This window comes from Carcharodon carcharias, chromosome 1, assembly GCF_017639515.1.
Source record: "Carcharodon carcharias isolate sCarCar2 chromosome 1, sCarCar2.pri, whole genome shotgun sequence".
NCBI lineage: Eukaryota > Metazoa > Chordata > Chondrichthyes > Lamniformes > Lamnidae > Carcharodon > Carcharodon carcharias.
Window position 1 is genome coordinate 138,143,917 of NC_054467.1, and position 24,283 is coordinate 138,168,199.

General features: G+C 40.7%; 1 protein-coding gene across 1 annotated transcript in view; it reads left to right on the forward strand.

The window, feature by feature from the left end:
- Positions 1–21,063, forward strand: part of lias (lipoic acid synthetase) — a 34,584-nt gene extending 13,521 nt beyond the window's left edge. Inside the window, exons 3-11 of the mRNA XM_041197166.1 lie at positions 855–948; positions 2,471–2,551; positions 4,949–5,105; positions 6,879–6,936; positions 7,313–7,441; positions 10,573–10,718; positions 14,469–14,539; positions 17,362–17,473; positions 19,425–21,063. Of these exons, the coding sequence (XP_041053100.1) occupies positions 855–948; positions 2,471–2,551; positions 4,949–5,105; positions 6,879–6,936; positions 7,313–7,441; positions 10,573–10,718; positions 14,469–14,539; positions 17,362–17,473; positions 19,425–19,477 (901 nt within the window). The 3' untranslated portion in view covers positions 19,478–21,063. The remainder of the gene's footprint in view (positions 1–854; positions 949–2,470; positions 2,552–4,948; positions 5,106–6,878; positions 6,937–7,312; positions 7,442–10,572; positions 10,719–14,468; positions 14,540–17,361; positions 17,474–19,424) is intronic.
- The last annotated feature ends 3,220 nt before the right edge of the window (positions 21,064–24,283 follow it).

Consider the following 24,283-nt stretch of genomic DNA (forward strand, 5'->3'; position numbering starts at 1 on the left):
CATCACTGACATTTGTGAAGCAGCCAAGCAGGCAGGGAGGTCTAATCGAAGCATATCCGAGACAGCAGGGAACTGACTATTGAAAAACATTATTTGGTTAATATTTTCTCCTAAAAGATCCAGTGAATAGTTTGACCAAACAGTACCATCCCAAATTTTTTCTTTTGCTTTTTCTTCTCTTAGACTGTGTAACCAAAACATGATGGGGGAACAAGCAAACTGTTCTCGAACATCTGTCTGCGTTGCCTTATGATTGGATGCAGGGAGTGTGTACAACTGATGCAGTATGGCTTTCCATTGATATTTTCAACCTCTCTGGAAAAGCTCCAGTGTTGTTCAACCTTTTTGTGTGAGGGGCCACATTTTGATTTTTTTCTCATTCAAGGAGCCAAGGTGGGGTGTGGGGTGGCACCTCCACGGTAGGGCAAGAGAGAGCGCAACCAAAGGCAGAAAGAGCATGCACTGTGAAAAAGAAACCACTCACCTTCACACTACTGCTCCAATCAGATATTGTTTCTCTCCCGAATTTGCTGCTGATAGGCTCACGTCAGCAGCAAATGCAGGAGAGAAGCAGCCTGTGACTGGAGGACCAGCTCCCTGAAGATCTTTCATTGAACTTGCCCACATTTTGAACAGTGAGTCCATGAGCCGGATGCCGAGGTTTGGTGGGCTGGACCGTGGCCCACAGACCATATGCTGGACAAAACGTCTGCTCTAGATTACACATTAGCACACATCTGCCTCTGTCACAGTGATGTCGGAGCACCACCATATGGTCCTCTTGGAGAGCTCAGTCTTAAAGAGGAAGAAACTTGTGCAATGATATATATTTACAATATACTTTAAATTTTTAGACTAAGATTACCTCCATGGTTGAAGACAGAGATTCCTCTTGGAAAAAATTATAATAAATTGAAGAATACTCTTCGGAATTTGAATCTGCACACTGTGAGTACTTGCTGAGAGTCTTTCAGGCAGCCATTTTTTAAAGTAAGGAACAGTGTAGTTAAAAAGGCACCATTATTTACAAAATGAAATATAAAAGCTTTTGCAGTATGAATTGTAGGCCATTGGATGTCACTGGTAGTTCCCCTCGTCTAGACTCTTCCCCAATTTCTGCCTTTGTGATGTGAAGGTAATTGACATGTATGGAGAGCAATTCTGTTGGTGGAGGCAGTCCTCAGTTATGTTGAGCTGGCAATTAGTCTTCATGTTTGAGCGTAAACAACTCGTTCATCCATTGGGGCCATAATGGCCAACTTTTTTCCTGCCTATGCCTAACACTGCCACAGACACATTTCCGCGACCAGTCACCATATTGCAACTGGAAGCAGAGTATATGGATGATTCCTGCCCCCGCCCTGCCCCACCAATTGGATACCTATGCTGCTGCTTCATTTTGGGAATTAAGCCTGGTACCTTCCTACTCTTTGAATTCTTTCACCCGCTATAATTTTTCATGCTTATCTTCCCTCTTCCAATCCCCTGATCCTTGCACCTAATCAATAAAGAGTGGACCCTACTTAGACATCTGCTAATACCACTCAGCAGAAACAGGGGAGGATAAATGATACCAATCATTGGATGTTCGTCTCTCTGACCTCTTTCTTTCACTGGGGAAACACCTGATCTCCAGTCTGGGTTTCCTACAAAAAATGCATGAGTCAGGAGGTCAGCAGGCCGGGAGATTGGATCTGAATCCTGTTACATGGTAGCACAGTTTGTATAGCATTCCAACCTATTGTGCCTTTTTTTGTTTAGTGCTGATTTTAGCTTGAGTAACTTTAAGACTTGCATTTATATAGTACCTTTCACAACCTCTGAATGTCCCAAATCAAGTGATGGTAACACTTGATATTGAGTTAGTCAGTCATGTACAGGAGTCCATCAAGAGTTTTCTTGGGGAAAAAACCCAATTCATTGCAACCAAAAGAGGCAATTATTAAACCAAGACATTTTGATCAAAAGGCAGAATATGCAACCTCAGAGACGTTGACAGTAAATGTTATTTCCCAAACCTTTCAATATCACCAGTTAGCATCAAAATGCAGCCATAGTAATTATAAAGGCATGGCTTGCCTCATTGTGTGAATTGCTTATTTTTTTTTGGATTTTACTTTTGGACCAAATATAAGGAGTCCTCACATGAGAAGGCCTATCGGTAAACTCTTTTCCCCGAACATTCACACTCATTCAATTGTCTTTCAGTCATGAGCAAAGCATGGTCTGGGCCCTGGGTGCCACCATATATTTGCCTACAGGAAGTGCACCTTTCAAGGTTGCGCACTTTTCAATTTTGTCACTGATTCAATCCAACCAGTGAATCCCAGAGTTTGTTTATCTTAAAAAAAAAATTGCAGGCTGATATAAATCTAGGCAATCTGAATGAGAGTCCATAATTGCTCATTGGGTGTTGATTCATAAGTGAATGCTAAGTACATGTTTATTAGGTGAGGTTTTTGTTTCTTAGGTATGTGAAGAGGCAAGATGCCCAAATATTGGAGAATGCTGGGGAGGAGGTGAAAAAGGCACTGCTACAGCCACCATTATGGTAAGTTGTGTAAGCAGTTCTTAAAAATTGTGGCAGCTCTGAAACACTTACTGAAATCAAATCGTTGTTTTCCCCATTCCTTCCTCCAAACTTTCCCATGTAGCACCACACTGTCCTCCATCAGGAAACCTCATTGATACCCAGTGCTGCTTGGCGAATTTCCAAAGGCACCATAATTGGGTAGCAATAGAAGATTCCTTGCTCTCTCCTAGGCAACGTGGAAGAAGCTGTGAAAACATATGTGAAAATACCAGTCAAGATTACAATTCTCGTGTCTTTGTTGGGAATTTAACACTTCACCATTGTAGTTTTCAGACTGCTTTAGCTACTGGAAATGCATATTACAATCTCAATATTAGATAGATACATTAATCCAAGCATAAATACAAACATGATTAACATGATTACTAAAGAAATAAAGATGCCACACTTAATTAAAGAATGCAGCATAGGCATTCCAGTGGAACACTGCAATTGTGCGCTAACATGCTCAATTATCCTCATTTTCTCCCTTTTGTTAATCTCTAATAAGGCTCGAACTTCAGTCTTGGGTCCTATTTTCAGCAATTTTATTTTAAGGTGCCTAAAGTTTCTGTAAAGAGACCACATTGTTAAAATTCTGAAAAGATTATTATTGAAAGGTGCTGGCAAGCTTCTAGCTGTCTATTTTTCTTTTCCTATCTATTTTTCTTTTCCTGTCTGCTTAAGATATAATTTCACTTCATCAGGTAGAGCTAACTAATAGTTTCATAATGCAGCATACACCGCAGTGCCTCATCCATTTTAGAGACGAGATTGTGAGGCCATGTTGCTCAACCTCGACATCAACGCAGCCGAGTCTGATGTTGCCCTCTCCGAAGATCCACACAAATGCAGTTTCCAGCAAGATTAGTCAGTTTCCAGCAGGATTATAAATAGGGCCTGAGCCATTTGCTCACGTGCATGCTTAATGCCGAAGTAGTGTGTACTCAAGCTAACCTGCAGGATAATGGCTACCCCGATCAGATCGATGCTCCCCGTATATTGCGCAAACTCATGAGTGGGCCTAAGGCCACCACTCTCGGTCTTGAAAAGTGCCCAGTCTACCTCAGATTACGCTGGAAAAATAAACAGCTAGAAGCTTGCCACCACCTTTCAAAAATTTGAGCAACAGGTGAAGCTAGCTGTTTTATGTTACTACTGTGCAGTAGCAACACGAGTAGTAATCCCTACTAAAAGGATGCCAAAATCAAGCCAAAAAATTGTTTGCCTGCCACACAAATGAGTAATGTGGTGTATAAATTTCAGTGCCAGTGTGATGTCAAGTATGTAGGTCAGATGTACCAAACAGCACGTTCCTTTGGCTGTTCACAACAGGTAAAGTACTGACCATAGTCAACCAGCCTGTGCTTGCAAAACTCAGAACATGGTGTCTAACATTAGGTGTGATTCCAGATTTGACAACGCTTACGAAACAATCCTGATTGTGCTAAGAATTGCACTAACAACCAATTTAAGATTATCAGTCAGGCCAGCGATGTGGCTCACTTACATGTGCTAGAAGCTACATATATTCACACAAACGGCCCTGTCCTTTGCAAACAGAAAGAACATTTCCACACATTGCAGCTTTTTCATCCAAATAAAAGCTCAGGGGACAGCCATTCCCTGATACCTTTCCCCATGGCAGTGCCTTGACCAATCAGAGTCAACCTGCCTGGATTGAATTTAAATAAAAGCTTAGCAGTTAACTGTTCCCTAGTGCATTCTCCATGGTAACACCTCTACCAGTAAGAGTCCACTGGCCAACCAGTCAGCACCCTCTTCTCGTGCAGTATAAATTGTTGTTCATTTTGAGATTTGGTATTCTTGTGAATTTGTCCTGATGAGAGCAAGACAAAAAGCTTTGATAGCATGTCTCTTTTTTCAGCAATACTCATTCTACAAAATCAGTTGCAGCAGAATGACTAGATGACTGGTATTAACTGGCCCATAAATCCTCCTAACAACTCTTAATAACTTAACTATTAATAACTTAACACTTTCAACTATCTCCTGCTCGCTGTTTCCCGCCTCCAGCTCACTACCCCTCTCACTGACAGGTACCCTCTCCAACACTCCTACTCGCCGCCTCCTCCCCCGCTTGCTAGGAGCAAGAGCTCGGGAGAGGGATGGCGAGAGGGGAGTGTGTTTCATTTGGGACTAAATACAGAATTACAGTTCTGGAAGTTTCTTGGGAAAACATATTTGAACTATGTTGTGAATTCATGAAATATTTTTATGTGTTCAGCAAATAAATGTGGTTATATATTTTTAAATACCATTTTGATATTTTTAAAAATAGAAGGATTACATTAATAAGAGTTGCAAGTTACCAGATTTTCTCCAATGTTTATTTGTACCTTTGTGTTCTTTTAGTTAATGGGTGACACCTGCACAAGAGGCTGCAGGTTCTGTTCAGTAAAAACCAGCCGAAAACCCCCACCATTAGATCCCGATGAACCATTCAACACGGCAAATGCAATAGCAGAGTGGAATCTTGACTATGTTGTATTGACCTCTGTGGACAGAGATGGTGAGCTGTGTTGAAATGAATGTTACATCCTTTGCATGGATGTAATTGTTATAAGTATCATTTTAATTTGTAAATCAAATTGTGGGAAAATATTCAACTAAGACTCTAACAAAGATTCAGGAATTTGAAGTCTTGGTTACAACTTCATCGCTGTTTTAATGCTAGGTCCCAGGCATGGCTTGAACTTTCTTATCTAGCTCCCTCCCTGGCCTTTGCAATGGCCTCAATTTAGTGTTCTGTTATGCCACTGTTCATGCTTTCTCTCTGTCTTCCATATACTTCATGTTTGCTCCACACATCCGCCCACTTCAGCATCTACAAACCATGGCAGCAATGTGTACTATCTACAGGATGCACTGCAGCAGCAACTCATCATGGCCTTTTCGACATCATCTTCCAAACCTATGAACACTGGCACCTAGGAGGGCAGCAGGTGCAAGGAAACACCACCACCTGCAAGCACCCCCCCCCCCCTCCCAGACTCCTTCCCACCACTCTCAACTTACCTACTATCCTGATTTGAAACCATATCACCGTTCCTTCATTGTCACTTGGTCAAAATCCTAGAACTATCTCCCTAACGATGCTGCAGAGGCTGTTGTGGCTTCAGCAAAAAGCTCATCACCACTCTCTTGACGTCAACTTAGATGGACAACAAATACAATAAATGCTGGCCTCTTTGGCAACACCAACAATCCAAGAATGAAAATAAAAGCTGCTGTTTGCATTTTTCTCACAACCCTTTTCATCTTATACCTGTTTTATTTTAATCATCAAGCTCTTAAATTTTTGGGGGAGGAAAATGCCATACCTCCCAGCATCAAAAGTAGAGGATTTATTGTAACCCGGTTTTAAACCTTAGGTTCTAAAGAATTTCTCCTGTTATGTAAATACTCTAATGATAACTTCTTTGATTTCGCACCTAAAAAAATCAAATAACATTTTCAAAACACAAATCTATTGATATGTAATGATTTTTTTGTGTGGGATTCCTATTATAACATTGCAAAACCAAAAATATAAAGTGGAGTCATAGTTTCTTGTTGTACATCCCTGTGAGATACCAACTTCTGTACTATGACTGCCTGTAGTACTGGCTGAATATCCGGATCTAACCTGGGAAGTAAATGCCATTAGCAGAGCCAATGATGAGTCTGTAAATTCCCAGCAGCACCAGGACAAACAGGAGTCTGGTATGTTTGCTGCATGTGAAGTTGTTCTGACTCATCAAATCTTTCAGTCAGTGCCCAGCACCCAGCCTCCATGCTATAGCTTCACACTTGCTGTGAGCAATGTGACAGGGCATATATTAAATAGAAATAGACTAGTGCTGTGGAAATTACACTTGGCAGATATTAAACATGTCATTGTAGTGCAGGTTCCTGTGGGTTTTTTCTCCATCTGGATTTTTCCCAGATTTCAAAAATGTGGATCAATAAATCTGGTCTCTTAAATCTAACATGAATTGTGTAAAAATAGTTAATGATTTTGAAATTGTTTAATTGAAATCTTGCTCTATTACTCTTTTTGAAATTGAGAAATTTGAATATCTAAATGAGGTTCTGCCCAATTCTTCTTGTCACAGGGCTTCTGTGTAAGTGTTGTCTCTTTGATGCTCTGTCGATGGAAAGAGCAATGACAGAAATCTGGAATTTTAGATTGCCTTTTTATTTTGTTATTGTTTAATTACACTTAGAATATGTTAATACAATAAAAGTAGGATTGTTGTGTAGAAACATTACTGTTGTTGTGTGACTTTCCACTTTTCCACAGATCTTCCAGATGGTGGAGCAAAACACTTAGCAGCAACGGTATCACACTTAAAAGGAAGGTGAAGTCATTTAATTTATTTGTAATTCTTGCTCCTTAAGATAACTTCCACAGCCTAGTACTAGAAAAAATACTTTTAAGGTTCAAGCAATTAATGTAAAAACAATGGAACAGTTGGAGCAAAATCTTTCTGTCAGGAAATTGACCCTTTGCTTTCATGATCACATTTGATTTTCAAGCTTGGTGAATTTGGCCACATTCTAAAATATTTATCTGTACATTGTTTCTTTAGTAATAGGTGTACACTACATGAAAATATATTTGATCTTTCAGTTTAAAGGAGTTTGGTGTTTTTAAAGCGGTTTGTACTTACTAGATTTTCATTGCTGTAATTTGCGGATCGTTTAGACCATATAACCTTGCGTTTGCCTTTGTAGACATTCTAAAATTATAGTGGAATGCCTGACCCCTGACTTCAGAGGTGACCTAAAAGCTGTTGAAACAGTCGCAGCCTCTGGACTTGACGTATACGCACACAATGTGGAGACTGTCCGGGAACTGCAGAGGTATGAATGTGTGCATGTTAGTTGTAAATTATTTGATCAAACTAGTTCTACCACCTCCATCACCCATTCATTTTATACACTTTACCTTCTCCTTGTGTGGTTTCCCATGGCCATGCATCTAGCCCTACCTGGTAGTTGGAAAACAAATGAACAGGACACACTTCATTGCCAGTTCCAATACCTTAATCAACTGAGAGATCTCAACATGATCCGTAGTTTCTCTCTGCAGTTTGTTGATACCACACACAAAGATTAAGGACACCAGGCAAACATTCATTTCTCCTTTGTTTTTAGGCGAATTAAATTTTGAATAGCATTTTTGTCCTATTCCTTAACCAACCTAAAGGCAAACCTTTTCCTTCTCCCTGTTACCTGTCACCAAATAAAGAGTTTTAATTTAAAGGAATCCTAGAAAAATGGGATTTCAGTTGAAACAATTTTCAGCTTAAATGGAAAAATCATTACTGATGTTTTATGATCATCATATTGTGTAGCTAATCCTATTGGTTTCTTGGTACCATATGAATTATTTTACATTTATCACAGAATGGAAAGAATCAAAGGCACCTTTATGTTGGTAGTCATGGTAGATGCTTCAAGTAATCACACCTTTATTTTAATTATTTAAATCATGGCAGTATTAACTCAAGTTAGAAAGCCAACGCCATTCATGTACAATGGCATTCAGAGCAGCATTCCTTCAGCAAATTTGTGATCGTAGTTCATTTTAATGGGGGAGAACTATGATAATAAACTGATCACTCTTTTGATGGAAACAGCAGAGCAGTGTAAAAGACACAAGAAGACGAAGAATTGTGTGCAGTTTTGAATCTCCCATTATGGAAAGGACATTAAAACCATAGATAAATCTACCATGAACACACACACACTAATGGCAGGATCTGACAAATGGTGTACCCCATGGATCTGCACTTGGGCCTCAAATTTTTATCATATACATTCAAAATCAGATGTAGGAATGGAGAGCGGTATATTCAAGTGACAAACTTAGAAGACACATCAAGCAAAATGTTTAGCTCAGCAGGCAGGCGCGAGCCTGACCTGCTCGAGCGTAAAAAGACGCGCATTGATGTCAGGCGAGTGTCCCGACGTCAAGGCACAGTTGCGCGATATTTTGTTCAGCGGGCGCACGCTGGAGTAGGGAACGCGCCTGCCAACAATTAAAAAGCCTGTTAAAGGATTAATACGGTTGGCGGGCAGGCATAAAGGCCAAGCGGCCTTTGCATCTTTTAGGAAACCTCATCCACAGGTGGGATGAGGTTTCCTGAAGCAAATAAAAATAAAATAAAAAATTTAAAATTTAATTAATGACACGTCCCTGCACATGTGACAGAGTCACAGGAGGGGACATGTTTTATAACATTTTTAATTTCCTTATTATATATTTTTTAAACTCTTCATCTCCCTGAGGCAGCTCTGTGCCTCAGGGAGATTATGAAGTACACGCATGCGCAAAGTTTGTGCTCGCCCCACTTAATTGGCACACTAGCATGAAATTGCCTTCCGGCCTCAATCATGGGCGGCGGTCGGCTTCCCGATCTCCTGCCCCCATTGAGCCTACCCGACAAGGGCAAGATTCTGCCTTTTATGTAACTGAAAACAAGAAGTTTCCACAGGAGAAAGGTTTTCCACTCATTCAGTCTATGGCAGATGGAGTTCATTATGGGGTAATAGGGGGCCCATTCCCTTTGGATCAGAGACAAACAAATCAGAATTTTTCCTGGGAGAGTAGGAGCTGTGAAAGAGCAAAGAGATTTTGGTGTCCTGATACACGCACGCACACACACACACAGGAAGGATATTTTGGCCTTGGAGTGGGTGCAGCGTAGATTCAACAGATTCACAGGGCTTAGTAGGTTAAATTATTAGGACACGTTGCATACATTTGTTTTTTTTATTCCCCTGAGTTTAAATAGTCGAGGGATATCTAATACAGATCTTCACAAGTATAAGGGGATCCTAGAGAGTAGATGCAGCGAAACTGTTTCCTCTGGTTGAGGAATCCAGAACAAGGAACTATAAAAGTAAAATTAAGAGTTCGATAATTTTGAAGTGAATCTGGCAACATTTTATACAAATAGACTAGTGGAATTCTGGGACTTGCTCCCTTAGATGATTGTGAAATTTTCAATACTGAAATAATATTAAGGGAAATAGAATGAAGGTTTATAAATATAGCTGAGGTACCTAGAAGCTATAGTTTAAGTGAATGGTGGAAACAGACTTGAGGGGCTGAATGGTCTATCACAGTCCCTATTTTCTTATCATGGCAGGTATGAAAAACTACATCTTGAGTTCTTTGCCCAAAGGCAGGTCCAACCCCCATCACCACAACCTCCACCGTAGGTAGGACAATGAAGCAGCTTCTGACTTCACTCCAGCTGGGACGGGGAAAAATTGAACCCTGTGCTGTTGGCACCGACCTGAACCACACCAGCTGTCCAGCCAATTGAGCCAACCAGACCCCCCAAGGAATCTGAGTTACTGTGGCAACTTTTACATGTATGTTGTAGCCTCGAGCAATGGATAGTAATGGTCGAGACTGCAATTTCTTTCCATCACATAGCTGACCAGGAGTCTCTCCTGCTCTTACTGCTTGCCATTGGCTTATGTTGGAAAGATTTACAAGTTGACGTTCACCCTGTTTGGTCATCAAATCCTGGGGTGGGACTTGAACCCGGAGCTTCTAACTCAGAGGCAGGAACTCTATCCACTGCACCATTAGACCTCGTTTAGGAAAGTTATAGTTATGAAAAGAGTTTTGTGTTACTGACACTGTTCTATGAGAACAGAGAATGCTTTTTGAAGTTATGGAGAGTTTTGATGTGGCAATTAGGGAATGATGATGTGTTCTGGTTGGCGAGTTGGTAGCATGGGGTGATCAATTTAAAATTGTCACTAAGGGAGTAAAGAGAGATCAGTCAAAATTTCTTTACACACAGGGTTATTGGAGCATTGAATGTTTATTCAGGGAATGCGTAAGACAGAGGATATTGTTTCTTTAAGGGGAAACGTAATAAATATTTGAAGCAGGGAAGATGTAAGGCTATCTTAGTTTCTCCTTATTTGTGACTGTGTTAGATTTTGACACTTTCATTGATTGCTTTTAGGACTGTTCGGGACCCTCGGGCAAAGTTTGATCAATCGCTGAGTGTATTAAAACATGCAAAACAGGTGAAACCTAGTCTTCTTTCAAAAACATCCATAATGTTGGGACTAGGCGAGACTGACGAACAGGTGTATGCAACTCTGAAAGGTGAGGAAGAACAAACTAGACACTTTTTAAAGAAAAGTGTGATGCTTTTCTGTTTTCATTTTAATATTTTTCAACTACTTTGTCAACTTACTAAACTGACATTTAAGATGCGAATATTTAATAATGTTATCATTTATGAACAACATGAAAACTAACTGGTGCTCAGCAACCATAAATTGATTTTAAAACTGCAGAATATAACTTTGAAGCACCTTTCCTATGATTTAGATTCTTACCTTAAGTAGGTCACAGCAGTAACAAGATGAGCATTAAACTCTCCCACACGTATGTGTCTGTGTATCTGCAGGTATGTCAGTGTGAAACTTTTAAGAAGTCTTTAATTTCTTTATTTAATATTTCCTTCAGTATGGACTTAAGGCCAGGATCTGAAGTTTCCAATCATTAAATGTATATTTTAAAACTATTTTATCTGACAGTGTTTTAAAATCAGAAGAACAAACCATTATTAGCACACTCACTTTAATAATGTTTACCCTAAAGGTTAAGCAGGAATTGTGCCTGGTTGACACAATAAGTCCTGCAACAAATAATTTAAAAATAAGTTGATAAATGAAACAAAAAATTAAGATGACGTTAATAGCTGTTTGCATCTATGAAACAGGATTTCACTAGTCAGAGTTATTAGCAGCACAAAATATTGGTCTCTCTTAAGGAGTTCAGAGATCATTTTCATCATGTTGTCTCGCAGTGTTATGGCGCAGTCGATGGTAAATGCTGAGCCACTCAAATCCCAAAAGGAAAATTGAAACAACTGCCACAAGTGTTTTGCAATTTGTATAAATTTTGACATGCATGCCTTCAATTCAGCAGTAATAAGACCAAGTCTTATAGGTTTCTTACAAAACTAAATTAAACCTTTATTAATAGAAGAAATGATTTTGAGTACACACACACATCTACAATCTGTTTTATTCATTCGTGGGATGTGGGCTTCGCTGGCTGGGCCAGCATTTATTGCCCATCCCTAATTGCCCCTTGAGAAGGTGGTGGTGAGCTGCCTTCTTGAACTGCTGCAGTCCATGTAGTGTAGGTACACCCACAGTGCTGTTAGGAAGGGGTTCCAGGATTTTGACCCAGCGACAGTGAAGGAATGGTGGATATATTTTCAAGTGAGGATGGTGAGTGACTTGGAGGGGAACTTCCAGGTGGTGGTGTTCCCATCTATCTGCTGCCCTTGTCCTTCTAGATGGTAGTAGTCAAGGGTTTGGAAAGTGCTGCTGAAGAAGCCTTGGTGAATTCCTGAAGGGCATCTTGTAGATGGTACACATTGCTGCTACTGTGCATCAGTGGCGGAGGGAGTGAATGTTTGTGGATGTGGTGCCAATCAAGTGGTCTGCTTTGTTCTGGACAGTGTCAAGCTTCTTGAGTGTTGTGGGAGCTGCACTCATCCAAGCAAGTGGGGAGTTATTCTTCGCACGATTCCTAGCCTCTGACCTGCTGTTGTAGCTACAGTATTTATATGGCTAGCTCAGTTTAGTTTCTGATCAGTGGTAACCTCCAGGATGTTGATAGTGGGGGATTCAGTGATGATAATGCCATTGAACATCAGGGGACAATGGTTGGATTCTCTCTTGTTGGAGAATGGTCATTGCCTGACACTTGTGTGGCACGAATGTTGCTTGCCACTTGTCATAGAGAGGTCTGCAGCACAGAAAATGGCCCTTCGGCCCAGCGAATCTGCGCTGGTCAAACAAGTACCTAACTATTCAAGTCTGGATATTGTCAGGTCTTGCTGCATTTGGACATGAACTGCTTCTGAGGAGTTGCGAACATCGTGCAATCATCAGCGAACATGCCCACTTCTGACTTTATGATGGAAGGAAGGTCATTGATGAAGCAGCTGAAGATGCTTGGGCCGAGGACACCAACCGGAGGAATTCCTGCCATCATGTCCTGGAGCTGAGATGACTGACCTTCAGCAATCACAACCATTTTCCTTTGTGCTAGGTATGACTCCAACCAGCGGAGAGTTTTCCCTCGATTCCCATTGACTCCAGTTTTGCTAAGGCTCCTTGATGTCATCCTCAGTCAAATGCTGCCTTGATGTTAAGGACAGTCACTCTCACCTCGGGAGTTCAGCTCTTTTGTCCATGTTTGAACCAAGGCTGTAATGAGGTCAGGAGCTGAGTGGCCCTGGTGGAACCTACAGTGGGCATCAATGAGCAGGTTATTGCTAAGCAAGTACCACTTGATAGCACTGTTGATGACCCCTTCCATGACTTTACTGATGATGGAGAGTAGACTGATGGGGTGGTAATTGGCTGGGTTGGATTTGTCCTGCTTTTTGTGTACAGGACATAACTTGGGCAATTTTCCACATAGCTGGGAAAATGCCAGTTTTTTTACCTGTACAGGAACAGCTTGGCTAGGGGCGCGGCAAGTTCTGGAGCACAGGTCTTCAGTACTGTTGCCGGAATATTGTCAGGGCCCATAGCCTATGTAGTATCCAGTGCCTTCAGTTTCTTGATATGTGGAGTGAATCAAGTTGGCTGAAGACTGGCATCTGTGATGTTGGGGACCTTCAGAGGAGGCCAAGGTGGATCATCCATTTGGCACTTCTGGCTGAAGATTGTTGCGAATCCTTCAGCCTTATCTTTTGCACTGATGTGCTGGGCACCTCCATCACTGAGGATGGGGATATTTGTGGAGCCTCCTCCTTCAGTGAGTTGTTTAATTGTCATCCACCATTCACGACTGGATGTGGCAAGACTGCAAAGCTTAGATCTGATCCATTGGTTGTGAGATCGCTTAGCTTTGTCTATCACTTGCTGCTCCTGCACTCTTCATTGAACCAGGGGTGACCCCCTGACTTGATGATAATGGTAGAGTGGGGGATATGCTGGGCCAATCTGAGGTTACAGATTGTGTTCGAGTATAATTCTGCTGCTGCTGATGGCCCACAGTGCCTCATGGATGTCCAGTTGAGTTCTTAGATCTGTTTGAAATCTATCCCATTTAGCACGGTGGTAATGCAACACAACATGATGGAGGGCATTCTCAATGTGAAGTTGGGACTTTGTCTCCACTACATTGCTACTATGATAACTTCTAAATTCCCTAATTAATCTAACTCCCAGTTAATCTTTCGGTAAGGCGACAGTAAGACGCACAGATTTTAAAAGACCCAGGCAAAGAAACACAATACCTTCAACAATCCAATTCAAAGTGGGTTTTCTTAACTTCAGTTCTTTGTTGGCAGCAACTTGAAGCTTAGATGTTGGATGTGTTTCACACTTGTTCAACCTTAGAATGCCTACCCTTACACACAGTCTTTGCTCCTTTATACATATTTTCCCCTTTGAATGCAAATTCCCATTGTTTCATTCTGTTTTTGGACTTTAACTCTGATAATAAAAATCTCCTAAAGTACCAATTTTACCAGTAATCTTTGGGAAAAACAAACATACCGTTTGTTACTTCTCCTGGCTAGGTGACACATTTCATCCCTCCTTTGAAACCAATTTAGTCTGGTTTATTTAAAAATGCAAATGATCCCTTTATCCCTAGTTTACCTACTTAGCATTTGAAACCTAGCTTATCTTCTAATACACCATAGCCTTCAGACCTGCTTCCTTTAGTTCAATTAAGACACACACACACACACACACACACACACACACACACACACACACACACACACACACACACACACACACACACACACACCCCACTATTACTCTACAATAAATCCCAAAAACATGAGAATTATTATATCTTCCTGACACACAGAACTACAAGAAGCTGGTGTGGATTGTGTAACGTTGGGACAGTACATGCAACCAACAAAGCGACATCTAAAGGTAAGAAGATCCGGGGCTGTATCTGCCTGCATGCATATTACACGCACTGGGATGAGATTTATAGGGGAGGATCTTCCGGTTGGCGAGCGGGAGTGGGACCCGCTCGCCGACGCATAAAATGTCACGGGATGACATCAGATGGAAATCCTGACATCACCTTGCGTCATTTCTATTTTCAGGTCGGTGGGGGCGCAGCCAAATCAGCTGTGCGCCCACCAACCTGTCAACGGCCTATTGAGGCCATTTAAAAAGTAATTAACATATTAATGGACCTGCCCATCCAACCTTAGGGTTGGCAGGCAGGCCGGGAGCCCTGGCGGGCTTAAGAAAAAGCATGAAACCTCATCCATGGGCGGGATGAGGTTTCATTGAGGGTTTTTAAATATTTAATAAAGGTTTCAGTGAAAGTGATGGATATGTCCCAACTCATGTGACAGTGTCAGGGAAATCTTGCTATCATTTAACATTTTTTAATTTGGAGCCAATCTCCCAGAGGCAGCAGTTAGCCTCAGGGAGATCACTCTCGGCTGAGGGAATCCCCCTCCCCTGCCCGCACAGGGAGCACATAGTGCTTCCTGGCAAATGTCACGCTGGGCGGGCCTTAGTTGGCCCACCCAAGTAAAATGGCGGCGCGCCCCCAATAGTGAGTGCTGATCAGAGGCGCGCCTGCCCATGCCCACTTCTGCACTCCCCCAATCCCTCCACCCCCCTGCCCCTCCACCAGTTGGGGGGAAAATTTTTCCCATAAATTGTTTTGGCACTGTTATATTCCAGGAAAACAGTTGGTGACGGATAGTACTAGAACCAACCTTTACTCAGTCTAACATTTACTCACAAAGAAACAATTTGCATATACTTGTCCTAACTCGATTATACCCTAGTTGCAGTGGGTGTCTCTTTATGTCTGCTCAAGCGAAACCCCAATTAGCGCCCTCCACCTGTATATAATTAAACACAATTTGATATACAATTAACACTCATGACCCACTTCACAGAATCACAGATTTGTTACAGCGCAGAAGGAGGCCATTCGGCCCATCATGTCTGCACCAACTTTCCGAATGAGCAATTCCCTTAATGCCATTCTCCTGCCTTCTCCCTGTAACCCTGCACATTCTTCCTTTTCAGAAAATAGTCTATTTGGAGCATCATTTTTTGTTACTGTAAGACCATCTCTATGGGCTCAAACAAGCACTCTTATTGTCAGCTTGGAATACAGTTGTTTCCTTTATAGTTTTATTTTATGAGTTTTGTGCTAATCAGTTCTGTGGAACAGCTAAAGTTTTTCACTGTTAGCATCAGTAACTCCCAGGTTAGTTGGCTAGATGGAGAAAATCTCCCTTGACTCAGTCACAGCAATATGCTTAAATTCCAGCCTTCGAAGCACACATGTTTCTCCTCCACCCCTTCATTTTGCATATCATCCATTCCTGAGGTTGCAGTGCAGTGACAAATTATGGAGCATCATCTGTTGTGTATCAGTGTCTGACATATGGTGGTTGAGACTGCCCATGTTAATTTTAAACACAAACCCCTTATAGACAGCATATAAAAGGTATTTCATCTGATCAGTCTATACTGGAATCAAACCCAAGTTCAAAAATGAAAAAAAAACAATTTTTAATAAAAACATAAAATGTTGGAAAATCTCAGAAGGTCTGGCAGCATCTGTGGAGAGAGAAACAGAGTTAAAGTTTCGAGTCTGTATGACTCTTCAATCGAATTTTGCTTTCAACAAAAATTTTAATTCGTACTTGTAATTTGTGTATTAGTTTACCACTAAAACAAACCAAACAATTTATACAAGGCTTTGCTGTCACTTACCCATGTTTTCAGATCTTTATTGATCCCCTTTTGCTTAACTAAATTGTTTGACTAATACTTACCGATCTATTGTGTGAGCCAAAGATTTTTGCCAAAAAGCTTAAAAACAAAAGGCAACTCCTCTGCATAAGAAGTGACACCTTTTAATGCTTACAGTTTAAATGTTTCTTCAACCTTTGTTCATGTGTGTATATTTTTCTGCAACTAGGGGCAGGATCTTCTAGTCCCACCGAAATCACAGAGATTTGAATGGCTCACTGCGTCTGCCGCAGAGGAGCCCCCTGCGGCATGGCCAGAAAATCCTGGCCTATAAAACTAATCTTAAGTTTGTTCAAGAAGGAGAAACTATTGAGGTGCTATCTGTAGATAATAAACAAGAAATTCCAACATGAATGTCCTTTTTTTTCTTTTATATAAAGTTATGCCATATCATCTCCAAACTTTGCTAACGTAGTAGAAAGTCAATGTCAGATTTCTGCTTTTAAGCAAAGTAACATCCCCGGTGTGGTATTCATGTAAAGTGACGGTCAAGTAGTTCTCTCTCCATTTCAGCTACGGAAACCATTTTGTGAGGAAAATGGTGTCATCTCCAAATCCTTGATTGTTTTGTTTAAATGAGTGAGATTTTTAGATACTGTTATACTTCAATCTAGGTATTTTCTTGTAAAACTAGCCAATATAAATCTTTCCAAGCCTCCTGTATTGATTAGTAAGCATCTAAGAATTGCAAAAGTCATGGCACCTGGGAATGTAGTTCCATGAATAAAGTTATGAGGTGCTCAGTAATAAAAACTGCAGTTTCTGAGCTATTTAAGATTTCAACTCGTTCATCAAAAATCCTCTGCTTGCCATACCTATTGCACCTCCAAGAGACAAATCTAGTAATAAGCAAATTCATTAACATTGAATGTCTTTAAACAAAATATTTGTCCATCTTTTAAGCATGCTTCTTTTAGAATGCTGATTCTTTGTAATCATCATTAATTCCCTTCCCTTAGGTGAATGAGTACATAACTCCAGAGAAGTTTAAATACTGGGAAAATGTGGGGAATGAGCTTGGATTCCTGTACACAGCAAGTGGACCCCTGGTGCGGTCTTCGTACAAAGCAGGTAAAAGGCTAGCATTTAAATAGAACTGTACACTTCTGTCACCAATAACTCAACATAAGGCAAACTTACTTAAAATATTATTTTTAATAAGTCTGATGCGGTCTCATGCATTTCATGCTGAAGGTAATTAGCTGAAAATTCAGATATTGCTGTATTGAGTCACAGAATATTTTGTTTGTATAATTGGTGATCTGGTAAATGAGATATAAAGTTTATTCCACTCCACTATCAAAATAACTCAATGGGGGGGATTTAAACCTTGAAAATGGTTGGGTTTGGGTCAGGTGCGAGAATAAAGTGTTAAATATATCAACCCACCTCTAGCCCTCCCACTTCTGGTTTTAACAGAGGCAGGATGGGGAATACGAGCAGCCAGCCAATTCCCAGGAGGTGGGTTGGTAACTTAAATATGATAATGAGACTCTGTGCTTTATTCTTACATGTCATTTTAATTCTAACTCTGGACGGTCAGGTTTCCTGTGCCACAGGATACTTGGCAACTACAGGGAGGTGAGGATTGTTGGATCCAGGAGGGAAATACCTTTATGTTTATCTGGTAGAACCAGCATACCTGCCTAGCTAAACCTTCCGCACCACTGGATTAATTCCCATTAAAAATAAATATTACAAATGAAAACATGTAATCAATCTTTCCTCATACTTGTATGGATAGAAAAAGTACAACAGGACAGTCCAGATGACTCTGAATTTAGGACGTGACAAGCGTGATCTTTTTCAGTCCTGAAGTCAGTTTGGTGTTTAGATGCTGCCTTGAGTCCTCAAATTTTGTGTGTATTCTCCACCTTCTCCAATCCCCATCACCCTACCATGCTCCCCAAAATACCAGGTGAAGGACAGAACCATTGCTTCTGTTTGTATAAGATTAGTCATTGTCTCAAATTCAGCTTTAGAACTGAGCCCCTAAATTGTTATTAATGCCTTGCTGATAGAATTTACCTTTATAGAGGAAGAGATGATTTATCTTCTGAACATTGAAACCATCATCTCTTTTATTGTAATTTTGATGCTTCTCACCCAGATGATCCTTATTTCCTTTAATTTTAGAAGTTTTAAGCTAGTGGGGATGTAGCTCAGTGATAGAGCGCATGCTTCACATGTATGAGACCCAGGATTCAAGCCCTGGTGTTATAAGTAATATTTATAGTTAGGATGGCCGAGCAGTCTTAGACGCTTTGTCCTGGAGGTGAGAGTTTGAATCCCGCTTTTGAAATTTGCTTTTTCCTGCGTAGACTTGATGAGTTGAGTGGCCTCCTGTGCCATTATGACTATAATAATACCTCTCCTCCCCCCCATCCCAAAACTGAGTTCAGCTTATAAAATGGAAGTCATATCAAAAAATATTTTTAAAATCATACCTCTAAACATTATCTGTAGAATTTTATTCTGTTTTCTACCTCATCTGCCTGGAAAATGTAATGCAATGGAAAACACAGTGAAGATCAAAAGACCCTCCTTGGAAACAGTGGACATCTTCTGTCCTATGCCTTTCCTGCTATTTTGATACACGGACAATTCTTTATTTTCACTTTATTTAGTGCTAGATTTATCATTTTCAATAAAGATGGGAGGCAGCTAGGCTGATGTTAGTGTGTAAGTGTATCCATGTGTAAGTGTAATTTCCGCAACATAGGTCTATTTGACCTCTAAATGAAGCTGTCTTTATCACATATTTTGCATGTACAGTCACACTGCACTGGGATAAGGGCTTGCTTACAGCAGTGATATTTGGCACTGAGCATGACATGCATCCAAGTGGTGTCTAACCATGTAAGTGTCTCCAGCATCTCCTAGTGACATTGGCAGAGGCCTTAAGGACAACTCATCTCTAGCCCTTCAGCTGGTGGGGAGAGGAGCAAGAGAAAAATAAAAACATACAAATAAAGTTAAGTAAACACACTCCTAATAAAGAACTTGTTCTGTTTTTATTCAGGTGAATATTTCTTGAAGAAGATACTTAGTGAAAGAACGCCTGAGATGACTTAGGTGATTCTGAAAACAGTCGAATCTATCACATTGTACACCAAGATGTGTTTTTTTGTATTTTGCTTCCAAGTATTGCACCTAATTTTATTTTGTTAATTTGTTTATGGGCTATGGGAAAGTTTGCTTTTATGATCCATCCATAATTGCTCTGGGAAGGTGGCGATGGATGGTATTGAACCACTGTAATCCTTGTGGTGATGGTGTTAGGTCGGGAATGTAGACATCCATTATCAACCATTTATTGCTGTACAGCCTCTCCCAGGGGTGACTTTATCTTTTAATTAAAAATCAGTTTAAATTTTGACTGGAATTTGGAAGATGCATTCCACAAATATTCAGTGGAATTCCAATACATTGCATTTTTTGAGCGAATTATACTGTGGAAACAAACCAGCTGATTTGGTGACTAAATACAATGGTTGTTTGTACAGTTGGATCATTGTGCAGGAGTTTGTCTTGTTTAATCATTTGCTGAGTTCATCACTATTTATTTGTGAAATAAATGGTTACAGTGCAGGAGAAGGCCTTATGGCCTGTTGTGTCTGTGCGGCTGTCCGTAAAAGCAATTCAATTCGTCCCACTCTTTTGCCTTTTCCCCCATAACCCTGTAATTGTTTCCTCTTCAGGTGCTTATACAATTCCCTTTTGAAAGCCATGATTGAATCCACGTCCACCACACTGTCAGGCAGTGCATTCCAGATACTAAACACACTCTGCACAAATAAGTTTTTCCTTATGTCGCATCTAGTTCTCTAGGCAATTACCTTAACTTAGTGTCCTCTGATTCTCAACCCTCCACCAATGGAAACAGTTTCTCCCTATCTACTCTGTCCAGACCCCTCATGATTTTGAACACCTCAATCAAATCTCCTCTCAACCTTCCCTTCTCTAAGGAGTACAGTCCCAGATCCACATAACTGAAGTTTCTCATCCCTGGAGCCAATTTTATAAATCTTTTCTGCACTTTCTCCAATGTCTTCTCATCCTTCCTAAATTGTGGTGCCTAGAATTGGACACAGTACACCGGTAGAGCCAAAAACATATTTTTTAAAGGTTCATCTTGACTTCTTTGTTTTTATGCTCTATGCCTCTATTTATAAAGCCTAGAGTTGGGATTTTCTGGCCCCGTCGCGGTGGGACCCACCACGGGAGATTCAGCGGCCCAGCCAAAAGTCTAATAACTTTCGGCTGGGCCGGACAATCCCAGCGGCTGGCGGGGGCAGAAAATTCCACCCTAGGATTCTGTATGCCTTATTAACTGCTTCCTTCTCCTGTCCTGCCACTTGCAATGATTTATCCCTCTGTTTCTATATCCCTTTTTTAATCCCTTCTAAATCGTATGCTTCATAATGTCATCAGACATGCACTAATATGATCAATTAAAATGTTGTACTTGTGCAACATTCAAGCTATTTAATTTGATGTAAAATGAATGCACATAACTGAAAACTGGGTGGAGTGGCAGAATATTGACCTGCCTACTGTGAAACTGTATTGTGATATTATACTGTACTCTTATTCTATAAAAACAGGCATGTAATGAACTAAAATTGATATTGTTAATAAAAACAAGTACAACACAGAAAGAGTAAGTATGCAGGTTAATCCTGCATTGCGATTCTCATGCTGTTTTCATCAGCTATCGAATTTAGCTCCTGTGCTGCTTTTCCTCCTCCACTGCCAACCCCACCACCCACGTTCCCCCTCCTGCCCATCATATGTGTGAAATAATTATTGTGATCCCAAATCCACACCATGCTACTAACAGCAAATCCAGCTCTGTTCACAACCATGGGTGCTACATTTTAAGATTTCACCAAAGGTTTGATTTTATGAAATGAAGTTCCTGATAAGGAGGCTTAGCCATGATTTTCTGTCCCAAGTTTTTGATATAGACTCCCAATTCAAGGTTACCAGGAGCATGATTTGATAAAATTTCTCCTAGCCTGAGATCTTACATCCATAATGGATGGTAAATCATGGGAAATGTGTTTCTGGATTGCCTAATATGTGGTCCTTATGGTGGAGATCTCAAATTGGGATCATGATTTTGTAAAATTCGATTGTATGTAGATCAAAGGACACCTTCCACATAGTAAGCCATGATACTTACTATTCATTATCAAGGTGACCAGTTTTTTTTTTCTGGGTTCGTATGAAAGGTCATCGACCTGAACCGTTAACTCTATTTCGCGTACACAGATGCTGCCTGACCTGCTGTGTATTTCCAGCATTTTCTATTCTTATTTCAGATTTCCAGCATTAGTATTTTGCTTTTGTTTCAGTGTGAGACAGTTATGGACAAACATTTATCTACAACATTTAAGTCAGGCAACGCTATTGGAACCCACAAAGGAATTGCTAATTCTTACTGTTTTATGTTGCTATTTGAAAGGCTGCAGTACTCAATACTGGGAGGAATTATGAACTATTAGAAGGAGAAAAAAAAAGAAATGAAAAGGGCATACTGCACAGTAAAACCAACTAATGTTTGGAGTGAATTCATCAAAATGTACTTGCAAACAAAAATGAACTTCCACTAGTAATTTAAATAGCCTATCCTTAAGAAGTCTAGTTGAAAAGGCCTGGTCCCAGAAGTCCTATAGTCTCCATTTTAGAAGGGAAAGGAGTATGCTGTGGGTGTGCATTACCTAAATTTAAATAATCTGTGTTAATGAGACTTTCATATGCTTTCAACATGGCCTCACTGTCTCCTGAAATCACATGCAAAATAATATGCACAGTGGATCGGGTGCATGAGGTGAGGCAGCCAACTCTGGTTGGATGTATTCCTGGAGGTTTCACAACATGACTTGTTGCCTCCAACTACCCACCCAGATAAATAGTCTTTATCCTATATCTAATATTTTTATGCCTAATAAACAGAAGTACTCAAATAAAATGGGTTCTGATGAAAGGTCACAGACTTGAAACATTAACACACTCTCAGATTTCTCCCTCCACAGATGCTGTCTGACCTGCTGAGTATTTCCAGCAATTTTTGTTTATCTTTCAAGTTGCCAGCATTCACTAGTACAGTAGCATAATGGTTATGTTACTGGACTAGTAATCCTGAGGCTTGGACTCAAAATCTGGAGACATGAGTTCAAATGCCGCCACGGCAGCTGGGGAATTTAAATTCAACAAGTCCGGAATACATTCTAATGTCAGGAATAGTGATCATGAAACTACTAGATTGTTGTAAAAACCTATCTCATTTAGTAATGTCCTTTAGGGAAGACAATCTGCCACCTTTATCTGTTCTGGCCCATACCCACAGCAATGTGGTTGATTCTTAACTGCACTTTGAAATAACGAGCAAGCAACTCAGTTGTATTCAAAAGGGTGGCTCACCACCACCTCAAGGGCAACTAGGGATGGCTGATAAATGTTGGTCTTACCAGTGTCTCCCATATCCTGTGAATGAATAAAAAATTTGCCAGTATCCACAGTATTTTGCTTTTATACTATTAAACTGCTTTGTATTTGTGCAATAACACTGGTACCTAACACTGGTTTTCCCAATGACCAAGATCATAGGTTGTATTCTGCTGTAGATATTCTTTTACTCTCATGACAATGGGATATTTAGCTTTTTGAGATAAGCCAGCTGCAGTGAAAGAATCAGAAAACTGTCTACTATCCCATTTGGAGTATTACCTAATGAAATATTTTCAGTCAGGCCAATGTTAACTTTATGCATAAATTGAATGGATCCCACAAGCAGATTTTGTCAATTAAAACGAATCCAATACTATTACACTAAATAGAGGTTTTTTTTTAGGAAGTAACCATGTTGTGTGAGAATGGCTTCTTGGAGCTCAAAGGGATGTTGAATAACCGATGTGTTTACTTTTTTGACATCACCAAAGTGCAATGCTTGAGAGCTCAACCACTAGGATGGACGTTATCACACATGTTAAGGCCATTTATTTTTGGTAATGCCAGCAGATGAGATTATGATGGCAATACTGTTACAACTGTCAACGATGGGCCTGGGCTAGGAAAAAGAAAATCAATGAGGGCTGTCACACTGAGCCAAATAGTGACCCTTGCATAAATGACTGATAGCGGGCTAAATTCACACTGCGCTATGTTTAAAAGAAAAACTCACTCGTAACTTTTCCATGGAGGGTGTTTCAGCTTTTTTTTATTGAATCGCAATGTCTCACAAATATGTTTTCTAAATGACTCAGTGAGTTAATCCATAGGCCAGGATTTCCCAATCAGTGAGATGTGGGGGGGGCCAACTCGCCAACGCGGGATGACGTCAGGCGGAACTCTCAACGTCACCCTGCCCCAATTCAATTTTCAAGTAGGCGGACGCTCAGCAGAATCAGCTGTACGCCTGCCGACCTGTCAATGGCCAATTGAGGCCATTGACAAACTCTTTAAAGTAATTAGTGGACCTGCCCGTCCAACCTTAAGGTTGGTGGGCAGGCCAGGAGCCCTGGCGGGCATTAGAAAAATGAAAACTCATCCACGGATGGGTTGAGGTGTGACGTAGGTTTTTAAAAATGTAAAATGATGGACATGTCCCAACTCATGTGACAATGTTACATGATAGGGCATGTCAGGGAATTTTTTTTTCTATTTTTAGGATTTTTTTATTGTGGAGCCAATCTCCCTGAGACAGCACTTAGCCTCGGAGATGAGTGCGCTCTTTCGTGCGCATGCGTGAAAGTGCGCACTCTTGGCTCAAGGAACCCCCCCACCCCGTGCAGAGGGAGCGCATAACGCTTCCTGGCAGATGTCACGCTGGACGGGCCTTAATTGGCCTGCCCATGTAAAATGGGGGCACCGATC